The sequence below is a fragment of the Limulus polyphemus genome, unplaced genomic scaffold, assembly GCF_000517525.1.
Source record: "Limulus polyphemus unplaced genomic scaffold, Limulus_polyphemus-2.1.2 Scaffold5126, whole genome shotgun sequence".
NCBI lineage: Eukaryota > Metazoa > Arthropoda > Merostomata > Xiphosura > Limulidae > Limulus > Limulus polyphemus.
Genome location: NW_013670736.1, coordinates 6150 through 23110, shown reverse-complemented (window position 1 = coordinate 23110; position 16961 = coordinate 6150). Strand labels below are relative to the sequence as shown.

The 16961-nt window shown below is 31.4% G+C and overlaps 1 protein-coding gene across 1 annotated transcript; it reads right to left on the bottom strand.

Annotated features, from left to right (window-relative positions):
* Nucleotides 1–4596: 4596 nt before the first annotated feature.
* Nucleotides 4597–16007, bottom strand: LOC106472161 (histone chaperone asf1-like). Its single transcript, XM_013932789.2, has 4 exons — nucleotides 15306–16007; nucleotides 11011–11126; nucleotides 5954–6130; nucleotides 4597–4924 (listed from the first exon to the last, which is right to left on the bottom strand). The coding sequence occupies exons 1-4, from the start codon at nucleotides 15412–15414 to the stop codon at nucleotides 4724–4726; spliced, it is 603 nt and encodes a 200-aa protein (XP_013788243.1). The 5' UTR covers nucleotides 15415–16007; the 3' UTR covers nucleotides 4597–4723.
* Nucleotides 16008–16961: the final 954 nt, after the last annotated feature.

The window sequence follows — 16961 nt, the reverse complement described above, 5'->3', positions numbered from 1 at the left end:
AATTCCCCTTCAGTTACTAGTTTCCTAGGACAGCTAGTAATGTAACTCCCTTCCAGTTACCAGTATTTCCTAGGACAGCTAGTAATGTAATTCCCCTCCAGTTGCTAGTTTCCTGGGATAGCTAGTAGTGTAATTCCCCTTCAGTTACTAGTTTCCTGGGATAGCTAGTAATGTAATTCCCCTCCAGTTACTAGTTTCCTGGGATAGCTAGTAGTGTAATCCCCTTCAGTTACTAGTTTCCTGGGATAGCTAGTAATGTAATTCCCCTCCAGTTACTAGTTTCCTGGGATAGCTAGTAGTGTAATTCCCCTTCAGTTACTAGTTTCCTGGGACAGCTAGTAATGTAACTCCCCTCCAGTGACTACACAGTTTCATGGGACAGCTAGTAATGTAACTCTCCTCCAGTTAGTTCAGTTTCCTGGGACAGCTAGTAACATAACTCCCCATTGAATTCACCATTATAGATTCTACCCAATTATTATAAAATAAATCAGTGCACCTGAGAATACTACAATATTACTCATAGTATGTCTTTTTCAGTACTCGGTTGAAAGCAGTACTGTTTATTTTTCAAATACAATGTGGTATAACACTTTTTCATAAGTTTTTTTTGTATTTCTTGGCAATTAAGAAGCACTGTTCAATTACTGAAAATTTGATATTATATAGACTATGAGGAAAAGTCTCGAGAACTCCTTTAAAGTGATTTTTACTACTGTTAACATGGTACTGAATGAATGACCTACATAACAGTTGCCTGCAAAAGAAGGTTATCTGATATACTCTTCTTAATGGGACTCCATATTGAGCTAGTCAGGAAGAATGTAATTCTGTTATTTGTCTTACATAATATCATGTTTCATCAGCTTAAATTGCAATGACTGATAGCTATTTCTGTATGATAACATTACCTGTATTGTTTGTGGAGGTTAAAACTATGTTCAGTGATTAATTATTACTACTGCCAACAGTGGTTATTTTCAATTCCAAGATCATTTAAATCTAAGTGAACGACTTTTCTTATAACAAAACCTCATGACCACTGCTTTATTAACTAGTTATTTTTTGAAATTAATAGTATTATTGGAAAAGTACAATTATAGTTTTACATAAACAGCATTACAATCCATTCACAAATATTGTAAAGTCATTGTAGCTACACCCATAAAACAGCATTACAATCCATTAACAAATATTGTAAAGTCATTGTAGCTACACTCATAAAAACAGCATTACAATCCATTAACAAATATTGTAAAGTCATTTATTTTTGATAAATTTTTAAACCTGAAACTACTGTGCAGCTCCACCCATAATTACTCTAAAGACAGTTTGTTTCTTTATTGTTGAGTTTTCTAATGTTAAAAAAAAAGTGATAACTGTAAGCAGTTGATCAACAGAATACAATGATATTTACAATTACTAATATTTTATGACACCCAGAATTGGTGTACTTACTCTTCCTTAAGGAAGCTATGTTACTAAAAAATGTAAAAGCAATACTTAATATTTATTACCCATATACACACACACATACAGTGTAGATGAGGGTAAAGGTGTATCTGGATTTTCAAAAATCATTTCACAATGTGCCACATACAGGACTTGTAAAAAAAAATAGCTCTATAGGCATGGGGCTTAAGTTAGCAAATTGGATAGAAGAGTGGCTACATGGAAGAAAACAGGGGGTTGTTACAAATGGAGTTCAGTCAAATTGGATTAATAACACAAGTGGGGTACCTCAGGTTTATGGTTTATTATGAATTTTTTGCAAAGCTACACGAGGGCTATCTGCGCTAGCCATCCCTAATTTAGCAGTGAAAGACTAGAGGGAAGGCAGCTAGCCATCACCATCCACTGTCAAATCTTTTACCAGTGAATAGTGGAATTGACTGTCACATTATTATGCCCCCATGGCTGAAAGGGCAAGCATGTTTGGTGTGACGGGGAATCGAACCTGTGACCCACAGATTGGGAGTAGAGCTCCCTAACCACCTGGCCCAGGGTACCTCAGTTCTCAGTCTTAGCATCTTTGTTCTTTTTGATTTACATTAATGACGTAGATGAAGGAATAGTCAATAAATCACTTACATTTGCAGATTATATGTTGCTAGCTGTGAAGATGCTGCTGCTGATTTACAAAAGGATTTAGATCATTTGGTGAGTTGGGCAAATAATTGGCAGATGGGTATTAATTACTTAAATTTCCTGATGATATCAAGGTCTTCAGTTTTGCTGGCTATGAGGATGCTGCTTTACAAAAGAATTTAGATCATTTAGTGAGAGATGGCAGAGGATTTTAATTATAATAAATGCAAGATAATGGATGTGGGTTATCATAATTTGATTTATAAGTATTAGGTTGTCAAGAAACTAATGTCGCTTTCTTTAGATGAAAAAACCCGAACAACTTGTATATCAAAACAAACATTTATTAAATAAATAGTTTCTATTCTTATCGATGATGCTTTTCCATCTTACATTCAGGTTGTTAATGCCCTGATTAAAGAAATCACTTGGCTTTGAAGCAAATAATATGTCAGTCCTCTTTAACACCCTCCACATTTTTGCAGAAATGTTCGCCATACCTTCATCTCTATTTAATACTACATGATCTTTTTTATGTTTTATTATTTCTAAAGATTCACGAATATTATTAGCTCTTATAATATTTGGTTGAGCTAATATTACAGTTATATATTCCCATAATACTGTGTGTTGTGTTTTCTGTACATGTTCTGCTATGGATGAATTTTCAGTGTTTTTATTTTTTACATATCCCTTATGTTCATTTAAACAATATTTTAAATTCCGTTTTGTCTGACCAACGTAAATACTTCCACATTCACATTCTATTTTATATATTCCAGTTAACTGTATTTCATTAACTTTTTTCCAGGTGTATATATTCCAGTTTTTTCAGTTAAATGTATTTCGTCTTTCGTAGAACCTAACATTTGATTCATATTATTTATCGGTTTAAATATAGGGTAGAATATCTGTTGTTTTTTGAACACTTTAAATAAACTAGTAGTTAAATTTGGAACATATGGTAAAATTAAGCCTTCCTTTCTAATTTTTTCATAACTAGGTTTTAAAGTACTAATTTGATCAATTATTATAGCATTAGTGAATTTCTTAACTGCCCTATCTACAATAATTGGGTTGAAACCTCTTTCGACTGCTATATATTTAATTAATAACAATTCGTTTTTAAATCCTTTAAAGCTCTGTTAACATAACTATAAAATGAAGACATTCTTTGTGACCTAATATGGCATGATTCCTGTTGTGGGGGCATAAGAACAAAAAAAGGTTTCCGGTAAACTGATGTTTCTAAATTACCTTACACATTCCTTTTCACCAATACATCTAGAAAAAACAAGCTATTATTTTTCTCAGTTGAAGAGGTTTTTGTCTAGGACTGATCTATTGTTTTGCTGTTTAATATTCATATAGAGAATCCATTTTTCATCACCGGTGACAATTCTGTCCAAAAATGGCTCATGCGCCAGAAGAGACAAAGCAATGTTCACACGTTGGAAACAATGATTATCGGAGAGTTTGTGAGGCACCCAAACACCTTCTTTATGGAGTTGTCCCACATTCCTTAGATGTTTACGTATTGTTTCATGAGAGACATGCAATTTCAGGGCATTTCACGAGCGTGTTGCCTTGGATTACACTCAACAAACGTTTTCATAGCATCAATATCAATTCTAACATGTCGGCCCCTGGTACAACAAGATCATTGGAAAATCTCACGATAATGTGTGCTCCATAATATCTAAATTTTAAGATTCAACCTTCAAACTTTTAGTTATTAGTACAGGTGTTGTATTACTCAATATTTTCTGCAATTATTTTAGATCATTCCAACATCTACTCTGTAAATAGTTATGTTTACTACAAAATATCTCACATCTTGTTAAGTATGACGGGCAATTCTTGTACAACACTAATAGAAATACTATTAGATGTAAATGTAAGATTCGTGATTTGTCACAGGAAAATATTATCTTCTGTATTTTACAGTTTATAAATATATTTTCTTCATTAAAGGTTAGAAGGCATGATCTGTACATTTATTTTCCACTACTTGTACCCTTTGAATGATCATTAAACAATTTATGCAACCTTGTAAATCTAGTATTTGTAAAATTCATAGAAAAAATTATATTCCAAAAACTAAACAAAATTTACATTTTCTCAAGATAGGCTTCAAACAATGACCTCTAGGTATTATTTAGACATGAAATAATATAAAACTAAACAAAAAGATATTTAACCATTAAAACAAAGTTAAATTTATCACTTACAGTAAGTTCAGGGTTAGAGAAGAGATAGTGATGATGTTAGTTCAATGGTATATAAACGTAACACTCAACAAGTGTAATGGATATTTGACCATGTGCTTTAGCTGCTAATGTAGATCTTCACTAAGCATGTTTATAAAAGAAGACAGTCCTTATCAATTTTAAATACTACAATAATTAAGTTTTATTAAAGGTATCTCTGAAATAGGAGATATTGTTATGCTGCATACACTCAGAAAGTAATTAATAATAAAAAAACAGTGAGCATCGAGTCCCAATATGACTTGTTCATATTTTTTTTTATTCAAACCTACCAACAATATTGATACAAAATGTAATTACACTTAATGCACAGAATTCCTTTTCAAAAATACAATACATACAATATGGAAGGCTCAAACAAAGTGTTATGTTACTTCCATACTTTGGCTACTGTCATATGAAGCAGCTGGTTTAAGTGCTCCTATACTGTCTTCAGACTGTTGAATGTGGTTACTTTCTGTAGAATTCTTTTCACCTGCACCATTTACCTCTTCCATAACATTATCATTCCAATCAATTTTAAATCTTGTTACACGAGGACTTGTTGCCAAAATATTGCGCTGTAGCTATAAATAAAAGATTAAAATTACTTTTAACAAATATTTATATTTTAACTATAATTATTAAAAACCATTGATGAAAGGTAAGCCCACTATACAAATCAGAAGTAACTTGTAAATCAATGAAGTGAATTTCATATAACAAAATGACGCATCATAAATTAATTCACGAGAAGACTAAAGATTAAGTATTAAAACAAAACTGAATCATAAGTCGAGAACTCTTGCTATTAATGATGTTTTTATCTCGTACCTGAATACTATCTTATGCAATTTAGCTAGCTCAAGAGATTTAAGTTACTCCTAACTTTATATACAAAGCTAGCAATGCAAGATAGTCATCAAAAGTATAAAAAATTAACAATAATAATAACATTCATTAAGCATTTTAATTATATAGTTGATAATATTAATGAAGTCAGTTTTACAGAAAACTTGCTGTTTTGGAAATTTTTATAATTTTCTTTTAATATGCTGCTGATAGAGCATTAAATAGACTGATTAAATAACATTACCCCACATTTTTGCCTTTAACAGTCCCCATTTTTTAAAACTTTGATGTAATGATTAAAATAAGCATGAAACATTTTGGAAGAAGACCCTTATTTCCAAGGGCTTTTCAAGATCCATACAAACCTAGCTGGTATTAATATTTTCACCAACTATATCTAGTTAGAAATCCTGAAGGCTCACAATAGATAAATTCAGTGGCTTTCAAAAGCACATTAATCATGGACATACTCAAGTATCTGCTTAATTTGGATATATACATAATTTTTCTTAAAGATTATTCAAGTTTAGTATCTTAAAAGTTTTTAAAGCAGTCAAAAACTTTTGGTTGAAATATTCATGAATTTCCTGTTCAAAGTGCTTATAGTAGTAACTGAAGAAAACACAATACAAATCTGATGCAAAGATTTACACATCAACACAAACTTAATGTATTTATCAACTTATTTTGTCAACCTAAGGTAATTAATTCTTTAAAAATAAATATCCCCCTTCACTATTAAGTTAAGAAAACATCCCTCTCACTTTGTCAAACTGTGGTACAGATGGAGGGTTCTCTCGTAGTTCAGCATCACCATATTCATTGTTGACATAGTAGCCAACACGAATAAATTCTTTTCCACGATATGAGCAAGTTAAAAGCACCACTGTAACACCCACAGCATCCTGTACAGGAATCTTAGCTGGATCGGGTGGATCAGCCTGAAACAATTGAAATTCTCATGTAACATAATCAAGGAGAGAGAGAGAGATAAAAAAATATCTTTGTGCCAACAATTTACAAAGTTTCAACAATCCTGCCAAATATTTTTATTTCTACACTCAAAATGTAGTAGATTATTATTATAAAGTAGTAATATACTCCAGAATTCTTGACCAATCAGAAATAACAATATGTACCTTTATGTACAAGGACTTTAAGTGGATTCATTTGGAACTGGTACATTATTCAAACATTAAAAAGAATTGAAAACATAAGGAAGATCATGATAACAAAAGGTCACCATCTACACACACAATAAAAAATAAAACAAAACTGATGTATCACAACTAAACTAAATACAGCCTCTCACATAAAACTTTCATAATATTTCACCTAAATCCTGTCATACAATAATATTTACCTACACACATCTCCATAGCTTATAACTTTACTTTTTGACATTCTGGCCCAGTCACTAAAACTGTACAGGTTCTCTTGAATAAGAAAAACCTCAACCATGCTGAATTGATTATGTCAAGAAACTTAGAAATATTATATCCAAATTGTTCATGCCAATAAAAACAAAAGAGCAACATGCTCCTGAACTCCATTAGTTATATTCCAATTCAAAAAATTTTGGTGTGTTTTAAATATCGCACAAAGATACACAAGGGCTACCTGTGCTAGCTGTCCCTAATTTAACAATGAAAGACTATAGAAAAGGCAGCTAGTTATCACCACCCACCGCCAACTTATGACCTACTCTTTTAACAATGAATAGTGGGATTAACTGTCACATTACCAATCCAAAAGAATGTCCATTCATATCACCATTAATATACTTTCTACTACCACAACAATTTTGTATTGACTTCTAAATTCTTTCATCTATTCCATGAAAGTACAACTTTTAATCCTATGCATATTCAGGTCAGTCAGTTTAACTAACCTTCTAGCCACAATGTAACTATGAAATTACACATACCATAACTCTGAATGTAGCAAGTGTATATTCACAAAACTTACATCACAAGTCCATTGTATTAAAAATTTGAATTTTTAATAAAGCATTTTTATCAATTGTGAAATTATCAAGTTAGTGAAAGTGAAACTTAGTCTAAAAATAAAAATACTTCATCTTACTGTTTAATTTGCCTCTAGAATTTCCTAAGTTTTGTTCTAGTAAAATATATCTTATTTTCTTTACCTTATCACTAACTGTAGCAAAATCATTTGTGTACAGTGAAATAAAAAATTGAAAAATATTAAATAAAATCAAAATTACTTTTAGAATTGACTGATTTTAACAGACAAATCCATTTATTTATCTTAACAGCCTCAGCTTCTAACCATTTCAAACTTGCTTTCTTTTAGCCTTATTGCATTGACAGTATACTTTAGACCCAATTACAGTAAGTGAAAACTAATATATCACAGCAAGACAACTTATTGTAAATGAAAAATCAAGTTAAAATGATTCTACACTATGAGAGCATGCTTTCCAAGAGCTAGGATAGTTACCATGGATAATTTTATTTAATATTTGGAACTGAAATTTTTATCTAACCTAACAAGTCTAACTTTTACATTTTAGATACTTTCATTAACAAATATGTCATAATAAACTAAAAACATGCATAACAAACAAGAAATTTAACACTTACTTTGGTGTTGAAGCCATTTTTGTTCAGATGCATCGTTTAGTAAGTATACTTTTTTAAATATGTTGGTTGTACAAAAATAATTTGAATAGCTTTCAAATACAAATTTTAGAACACAAAAAATATATCCCACGTTGGAAGAGAATGTTCCAAATTACTATAATTTATCTGTTTTTTAACTAAGCTATAAATATGCTCTTTGTGAAGCATTTGCAGCATTATAATTTCATAAAATTCCAAGTATGATATACATACATGCAATATGAAAAAAGATGGGCACATCTAATGAGTGCATATGAGGAGTTACACAATGATGCTTGACCATGAAAGGAAATGTATATGTCAAATATAAACTGAGATGCATTCCAGGCAGTACTGAGAATCAACTGTTTACATTATCTATAGACTGATATAACAGTGGCAGAGAGAAAGCTGTGATAAAGTTTATATTAACTTTATTAAAGACTGGACACAACTTTCATAAAGTAAATTAGCAAGGAAATCAGAGGCTCTGAGCGGAACTTTTATCTGAAGAGGACGAGGAGATATACATGTAAACAGGCTGCCAATTTACTGTCTTCAATCATAACCAGTTGTTGAATTAGTTTTGGTTTTACTTCTGAAGAATTATGATGAGACAACAAAATCTATTCAATTAAGTGACAGATCTACTTGCAAGTTGGATGTGTACACTACTTGGAGAAGCATAAGAATATAAACTCTTTCATTAGGGGCTCATTTAATTTGACCAACCACATGACCTCTTTGTACTTGTTTAGTCTTTATAGATTCAATACTTCTAACTTTCAATGTAGTGTGTATATCTTCATAAAATTTGGCAGTCTTTCAGTTAATATTATAAGTCTTTCACATACAAAAAATCATATTATTTAGTGAATTATTTTTAATAACATAAAATTTAGATTTGTCCAGGAATATATTGAGTATTTGTTTTGAATAGTCCACGTGCACAGCAATTTTCATGTTAAAATTAAAAATACTTTTTCTCATCTCAAAAATCTCATTTCTTTTGTGTAATACCCAAAACCTAAATGCATTTCAAACATTTTTAAAGTAAAACTTCAGTTTATCTGTTATTTTTTCTACCCTATCTCAAAATGTGATCAGTCAATTCCACTGACCTCATAATCACAAAAAAAAATTAATTTTTCTTTCTAGAATGACTTCAAATTGTAACATGAAACTACATTCATTTATCCTAAGTAGCTCTAAGTTTGTAACAGTATACATCTATTTATAATTAAATTTTATTATTTTATTGCCCTTTGAACCGTGCCTAACTACTATCCACTCACGTGCATGCCTCTTGAACCATTTTAATCATATTATTATTAATACTTAATTTACCTAATCTAATCTTAAGAAACCTAGAATGATCCCTATTTTTATATTTGAGTTATTTTTATAATTATACATAAAGAATAAAAATGAAAAACAATGAAATAAAATACTTAACCAATCTTTTTTCTTGCTGTAAGTTTTTGAAGAGAGTTAACCCTAATTTTTATACTAGAGACAATAATGCACTTAATAATTTTTATCTAATTAAATAATGCACCAAAGAATATATACTAATAACAAAAGTTTTCTGGCTTTCTAACTATGCGACAAGAGTCATTACAAATTCATCCAAGCTAGTCATTAACTTTCCCATGGGAATGAATCTTGTACTGTGAGTGAAATTGATGAAAAACATGACTTTCTATTGGTTATAGGTAATACATAATGAAGCAAAAGAGAGAAATATCAACAAATTCTGAAAGAGAGGATGTGACAGGTGGGTGTGGCAAAGGGGGTCTGACTTTCTATTCAATAGCTCTGTAACCAAACAAAATTGAAGACTACAAAAATTCTGGTTTCTCTGAGCAATAATGTACATTTGATTTCATACTTTTTTGAGGGGTGGTGGATAAAACAGGGATGATGACATGCTAAGAGAAAATGTGTCATGCGAGTATCACTAGTGGAAATTCAGGATTTTTTTTAAATATTACCTTGTAGAATTAAGAACTTAAAACGTGTATACTATTAAAATATGGATTATTAGCTACAATTTTATGATATTCTAATTGCTATAACATAAACAAAAAGTAGTTTAATAAAATTTGGAATGTAAGACAAACCTTGTGTCATGCTCAATAAAGGATACTGGTGGCGATAGGGTTAAAGAAATCCATATAAAACCCCATTTTTGGGGGCTAAAAGTCAGTCGCCTGCCTCATTGGTCCTACTGCCAGTTTGTCAACTGAAATCTTTATGGTCTCTTGGCTCATATGAATAAACCAAACAACCTACTACTGGTTGAAGAAAACTGATCCTACCTGATCCAACTATGTCCAAGCCTATAACAATGTTTAAGATGCCTAACATTTCCTGCTCAAGCTCTGTGTAAGTAACTATTGCTATCTCTCTCAGAGTCGAATAATGTAGTTAGAAATTGAATGCACAATGTTTAATATTGAAGAAAGTTATGTCTGAGCAATTCTCAATCAGTGTGTTAACTGATAACTTACTGATAGTATTAAGTAATTTAATGGATATTGTAGAGATTTTAACTGAAGTATAGTTATCTGCTCAGATTGAGAAATTTAATAGTTTGAACAGTGAAACTTTTCAAGATGTGTAGCCGAGTAATTTAAGATATTTCATTAAAGTGTTGCTTTTGTTTTGAATCTCAGTCTCCAAGTCAATTCTTTATTCTAACTGTAAACTTCGAGTTAGTGACTTGTGTACTCCACTCTCAACTGTATACCAGAATTTTAAATAAATCTATTGTTAACTAGATTAATTCTACTAACCCACATGCCATCCATTAGTAAATTCTCCCCTGCAACCTTGCTAGGTCATGTATTTATTATTTTAGTGTCAAGGGTACTGGGGGAAGAGATAAGCTATGTTGTCAAACCTTAATGCATTGACCATCAGCATTGAGCTATCAGTTGGTAATCAGGTGATGCCCTCCCACATCGTTGCAGACTACACGAAGTTCCAAGAAAAAATATCCCAACTATAATATATTGATAAAATATTAAGGTCAGCATATTTGCAAAAATTGGTGAAAATAAAAATTTCCCAGGTCATAATGTTAAAAAAAATCTCTCTGTCGGCCCCAATTTCAGATGGTTGTTAAACCTGTATCAAGTTGTTTATTAAATACCAATTTTCTAAATGATATTTGAAAAATTTAATACACCAACCTGGAATACAAACATGTGTTTTCCTTCTGGTACGGGTCCTACAAAAACTGTGTCAAGAACTTGATCATAATCTTCACTTTCTGCTGAACCAACATAGATAATTTTCCATTCCAAGTCTAGAAATAATTAAAATATATAAGTTGAAAAACAATCAAAGACAGCCAACAACAAAACACAAACCCTAAGTTAAGATTTAGTTACAAGAGTTAAAGTGAGGAGGAGAGGACATTTGGAAAAGAGAGATCAAGTTTGTATTGTAGGAAATGAAACTGTATTTTTAGGAAGTTAATTTTGAGACAAGATTTTTCATTAGTGATTGGAATAAGCTAAAAGGTGATGTAAAACAGACATTTAAAAAAACAAAATTTGCTTTAAATTTAAGAGGCAAGTTTCTATAAAAAAAAAAAAAGGAAGAGGAGAATTACAATAAGGAAGATCAAACCTGAATGTGTTAGTAAAGAAAGGCATATACGAGGAAATCAGGGTTAAATGTTAAATTCATGAAGCTCAAACTAAAAGATTTACAGAGCTATAAGAAAGCTAGGGATTTAAGAAGTTTAAATCGATAGATAGGATGAAAGTTTTAGAGAAATAAACGAAAGCTAGGGATTTGGTTAACTGTTAGCAGGCATTCAATTCAAAACATTGTGTTAATCGTGTGGACATTAATCTCTTGGCAATAAGTAGAAAGAGAATAAAAGCAGATAAAGCACTGGGACCAGGTAAAGTTTTTCCTTAAAGTTTTAAACACAGTCAAAGAATAGATATGCAAGCCTTTCTCATTTTTGTAAACACTGGTCAAGTTCCTTGGGACTGAACAGTTGCTAATGTTACTCCTGTTTTCAAATGGAGTGATAAGAACTGCCCTGTATGTTAACATTTTCCTAAATAGAAAATGTATTTCCAATAATATTTACCCCTGCTAACACTTATAGCTATTACTCAACCACTAGGATTTCCATCTTCGCCCTCTAAGCATTGGTCTGAATTTTTCACGTTTGCTCCAGTCTTTTATACCCCACTGAAATGCCCTTAGTTATATACTCTCCATCTATGTCAATGCACCCTCTATTCTGGTACTTTATATAAGCATCTAATTTAGATAATGTTATCACTTCTTCAAGACTGACACCATCCTGGCTCTTCGTTGGAAGGATGGGTGGGAAAATGTCAGCGGAGGTAAGTATTATTGGAAATACATTTTCAATATAGAAAATGTTAACTTCCAAAACATACTTACTTCCACTCACACTACAGCTAGAATATCACATGGATAAGATGGAGGGGCCAGTGAGGGCATTATCCATACAGGAAGCATCTGCATAGAAGATGGGTGTACCAAGATAAGATAGGGACATGAGTGAGAGAACTGCACTACATCCAGAACAAGTATGCTCTTCACCTGGAATTTAGTTCCTACATCAAGTATCCTATATTGAGTAATTATCATTATAGGCCAGTCCCAACCAGATAGCTGAGGTTCCACTTCTTGGGATTGGAATTAAGGGGTCTTATATCCTACATTGGTGGTTAGGGGAATTAGAATGCAATGTTACACAGATATATATAATTGATCGAATTCCAACCTGTAGCCATAGAGAGATACATTTCAAACCATTGGAACTGAAAAAGAAGTCAAAGGAAAAAGTGAATCTAAATTATTTTCAGAATGCTGAAGATCACTGTTGAGCCAAATGTCTCCCTCTCATTACAAATAAGATCACTGACAGTGACAGGATTCTAGTTGGCCAATCAACCAAACAAAATGAACAGGTACCTCCATCCTTTCCAGAACATCATTAATATTCTTGTAACGAGGAGATAACACTGATAGTAATACCTATAAAATTAGTTGAAGGTTCAAAATGATAAAGGCCTCTGATTTCTTTGTAATATTCACATATTTTAAAAACAACAGAATGATACAAAGGAATGTCTGAGATTTTGAAAAGACATGCTATGCTCTCATTATGAGAAATGGAGAATATATTTTTTATAATCTGTAATGGTTCATTTCAATATGTATGAGTCCAGTTCTGAAATTCAAGTAAACTAATGCCACAAAAAAAGAACAACCATGGATTGTAAACCTTTGCTACGAGTGATTCTTTGAAAGTCTAAATGTATACAAGTAATATTCTAATAAACATTTGTAAGTCAGTCCAGATACAAGACATGATGTTAATGTTTTCTTTTAAAGAAGATTTTCTCTTCTTTTTGGATATATCAGCCATAATATGCATTTTCAAATGATCATAGTGCATAGATGATCAAAACCCTGACATAACATGTCTATTCTTTTAAGGTTGTGTACAGTTTAAACACCTTTTCTGATTGCACTGGTATTATTTTTCTTATCATAGCAGCTTAAAATTTTTCCATGATTTACCTGTATGTTTTATTTGTCTTGTTACAAAAATAATATATCTCATTAAAAGGTTTAATAGAACCTATATTATCATTTACTCGAATTAGCAAAGGAATTACCACAATATGGGTACCATACGTAGTAGTCATTTTTCATACATCATTGTAATTTACTTAACTTTCAGGAATCAAGCCATAATATAATGTTTAGTGTGTGAGATTGACTGTTATTTGCAAAAACTTAATTTATCATTTATATACTTGCAGGATTTACTCTCACTTAAGAGTTCTGTAGAGGGATAGACAGTGTATTATGTAAAATGGCTACTTCAGGTGATGGTACTAGCCTTCTGAAGTTATTCTACCAGTTTGGAATGGTGGTCCTACTCATCCTAAATCATACAGAATATGATGTGTTCACATAGTTCTAGGCACATGGACAGTAATGGATGTTCCTGTCCCCAACATAGGTTACCCTGCATAGAGATTTGTACTTGTCATGGGGTGAGAAATATGGAAATACCAACACCCACCAAACCAAAACCACATAAGATAACGGAGAACTTGAAGATGTTTAAATAAGTTGAGGTGGAACAGATGTACATGTACTATCAACTTGTAATCTTCATTAAAACATAATTGTTTATATTGGTTTATATACTCTACTACTTTCATACAAAAAAGGAGAAATTATGCCAAAAGACAAAACACTTTTCATAAACTTGCACCACACCAACATTTAATCACTTTGTTAAGTATGGATAGTAACTAGAATTGGAACTTCTGGAGAATATACATAGGCATGTTATTATTATTGTTCTTATAACTTCATGCATGCTAGACTGCTTTCACAGTAGAAGCTATTCTACTATTACAATCTAAAAGAGATAGCCCAAAATTCTTTTTTCATGTTAATTAGAATTTTAGGACATAAATATTTAATATTATGGAAGTGTCACATATGATGATTTGCAATGCAAACTCAAGAGACAACAGTTTTTAATTTTTCTAAAATGGTGCTTTTATATAATACATTTATTTTATAGTACATATGTTTGGCCTAAAATAAAAATATTTTACAATAATGTTTAAGTATGTTTAGACTATTTACAATTGACTCAAACAAGGGTTTGCAATCCATGGATGGTCTTGATTTGTTGCAATATTGTATTTGAATGTCAAAATTGGACTCGTATAGATTTTAAATAAATAAATATATCCTATCTTACTCATACTTCAAGATAATGGACAAATCTGTCTTTTTGTGTGTTCACCAACAAGTTGTTCTCTTTCCAAATATTTCTGCTGTAGAACTGGGAAGTGGTACAAATATTGTCAAAATCGTGATCAAAGTGTGTGGCATCACCACAATCAATTCCCTTAGCAATCTTAAACATCTCAACCAGAACTCCTCTAAATCTTTTTTTATTTTCAAAAGAAAATTTCAGATTTTAGCCTGTCCTCATATGACAACTTTTACATTTCACTTATCGTTCTAGTTTATTTTTTAATCAAAAGTTCTTAGTAATAGTAGTAATAATAATAATCAAGATTTTGTAAAATTAGTATTTAAACTGTTAAATGAGTTTTCAAAAGTAAAACTTTTGTTTTGCTATATGTGTTCACAACATTAATAATGATTAAATAATAGGCACATTACATAGACTCAAAATTGTATGATTTATTATCATATGAGACATCTATTTTGGGATTTTTGTGTTCTATTTTGGTTATGTTAGAGAAAAATTGGTTATGAATGTTTCAATCATAGAAGAAATCATTACAATTTCCTAAAAATGAAACCCCAAATTATGCATCTGATAATGGACAATTTTTCTGACAAAACAATCTAAATTCTTTTGTAAATACTATTAATAATAATAGGCATACAAATTTGAAACTGAAGCAATAAACAATTTTTAACTTACCTTCTTTCAGATCTTCAATACATTCAAAGGTTATTTCAAATTGAAATGGATTATAAAATAATGATGGGTTATCTAAAACATTAACGTTGCACACATGAACTTTTGCCATCAGGTCTATAATCTATAAACTGTACGATAATTTAGAGCTAAGAAAATTTTTTTGTAAGTTTTAAGAGTGACCAAACCTGGCAAGTAGAAGATTTAGCTAATGTCAGTATTATCTGACAACGGGACCAGACAGTGTAAATAACTAAAATTTGACAAAATCAAACTTCCGAAACGCAGGTTAAACTTAAAATAATAAATTAATACAGTGACTGTAACTCTATGAATAGCAGTTTTTTATGAATTTCACCACTGCCTACACAGCTTTGTGACAGAAAATTATAAGCTAATGTTTATTAATAAACGACAGTCGGCTGCAATTCACAGTATCACTATCATGACATCAAACTGATTTCTTGCTTAACATAGGCCTAGCAAATCTTCACCGCATGGCACAATATTGATAATAATACTAATTACAAAACAAGATGCAACACTCGTACATTTGTGACTTTCTCATGAAGTCCAAAAGTAAAACTTTCCTCAACAAAATACCTAGTTTCATTAAAATTTACAGTATAATATAATCGACGTTAACACTTTTTTAACACAAATACTGGGACGACCACAACCACCAGAAACAGTTTTCGCGCTTTAATTATATATAACTCTCTTTCTCTTTGGCGGATTGACATAAATAGGGCCACCTAGCTTATTCATTCTAAAAATCAATAATCTCTAGGGAGACGCTGAAAAGTTTTAGGGAAATGAAGAGTTTATAAAACATTACAAAGGTTTTACATTTAGTTTTAAAAATCCATAAGGTCAGTAACACAAACAAATATGTATTTGACATGGAGATTGGATAAAGAATCAAGGCAAAACTAAGAATACATTATTACTGTATAATAAATATATTGTTACGTATCTGCTCGTTTGTTAATTTCCGGTATAAATTCTTTCCGAGGAACTTCAACGATACAAGTCCTTTCTTAAATAAAACTAGTTTATTTTTTCTCAATATAACTTTGCAATACAAAGAATTTCCACAGTCACTTTGACTTAAACACACGCTATAATTCACAACGATCCACGTACTTCACTACGGTCACTACAGCTCCCTTGACTCAATTATCTGTCTCTATATCTCTCTATCTGCAATTATTTGCCGGGCTTATATACTAAAATAGAGGGCGCCTGGAAAAGACTAAAGTTGCCAGAAAAAGTCATGATCCTTCAAGAAACTCATGACGTGTTACCAGGATCACGTGACTTCTGCTGTCGTAACATTGCCCTGTTGCGACATCGAGATCACGTGACTGTTCTCATGCCCTCTACTTTCTAGAACTATCCTGTACTTTGGCGAATGCTCTAGCATTTACTAGATATAGGGTAGTCTGGTATATAAAAGAGGGTGACAACGTGACGGCAAGGTAATGTGTGTGTAGATAGTGAGTAATTGAACTGCAGTCAGAAGTATTGTTGACGTTCGTTGATATAGCGTTTGTTATAGAGCGAGTGTTGAAAATAAGTGTATCGTAAAGTTGTATTCGGATAGAATAAACTAGTTTTATTAAGTAAGGACTTGTGTCGCTAAAGTTTTGTCGGAAC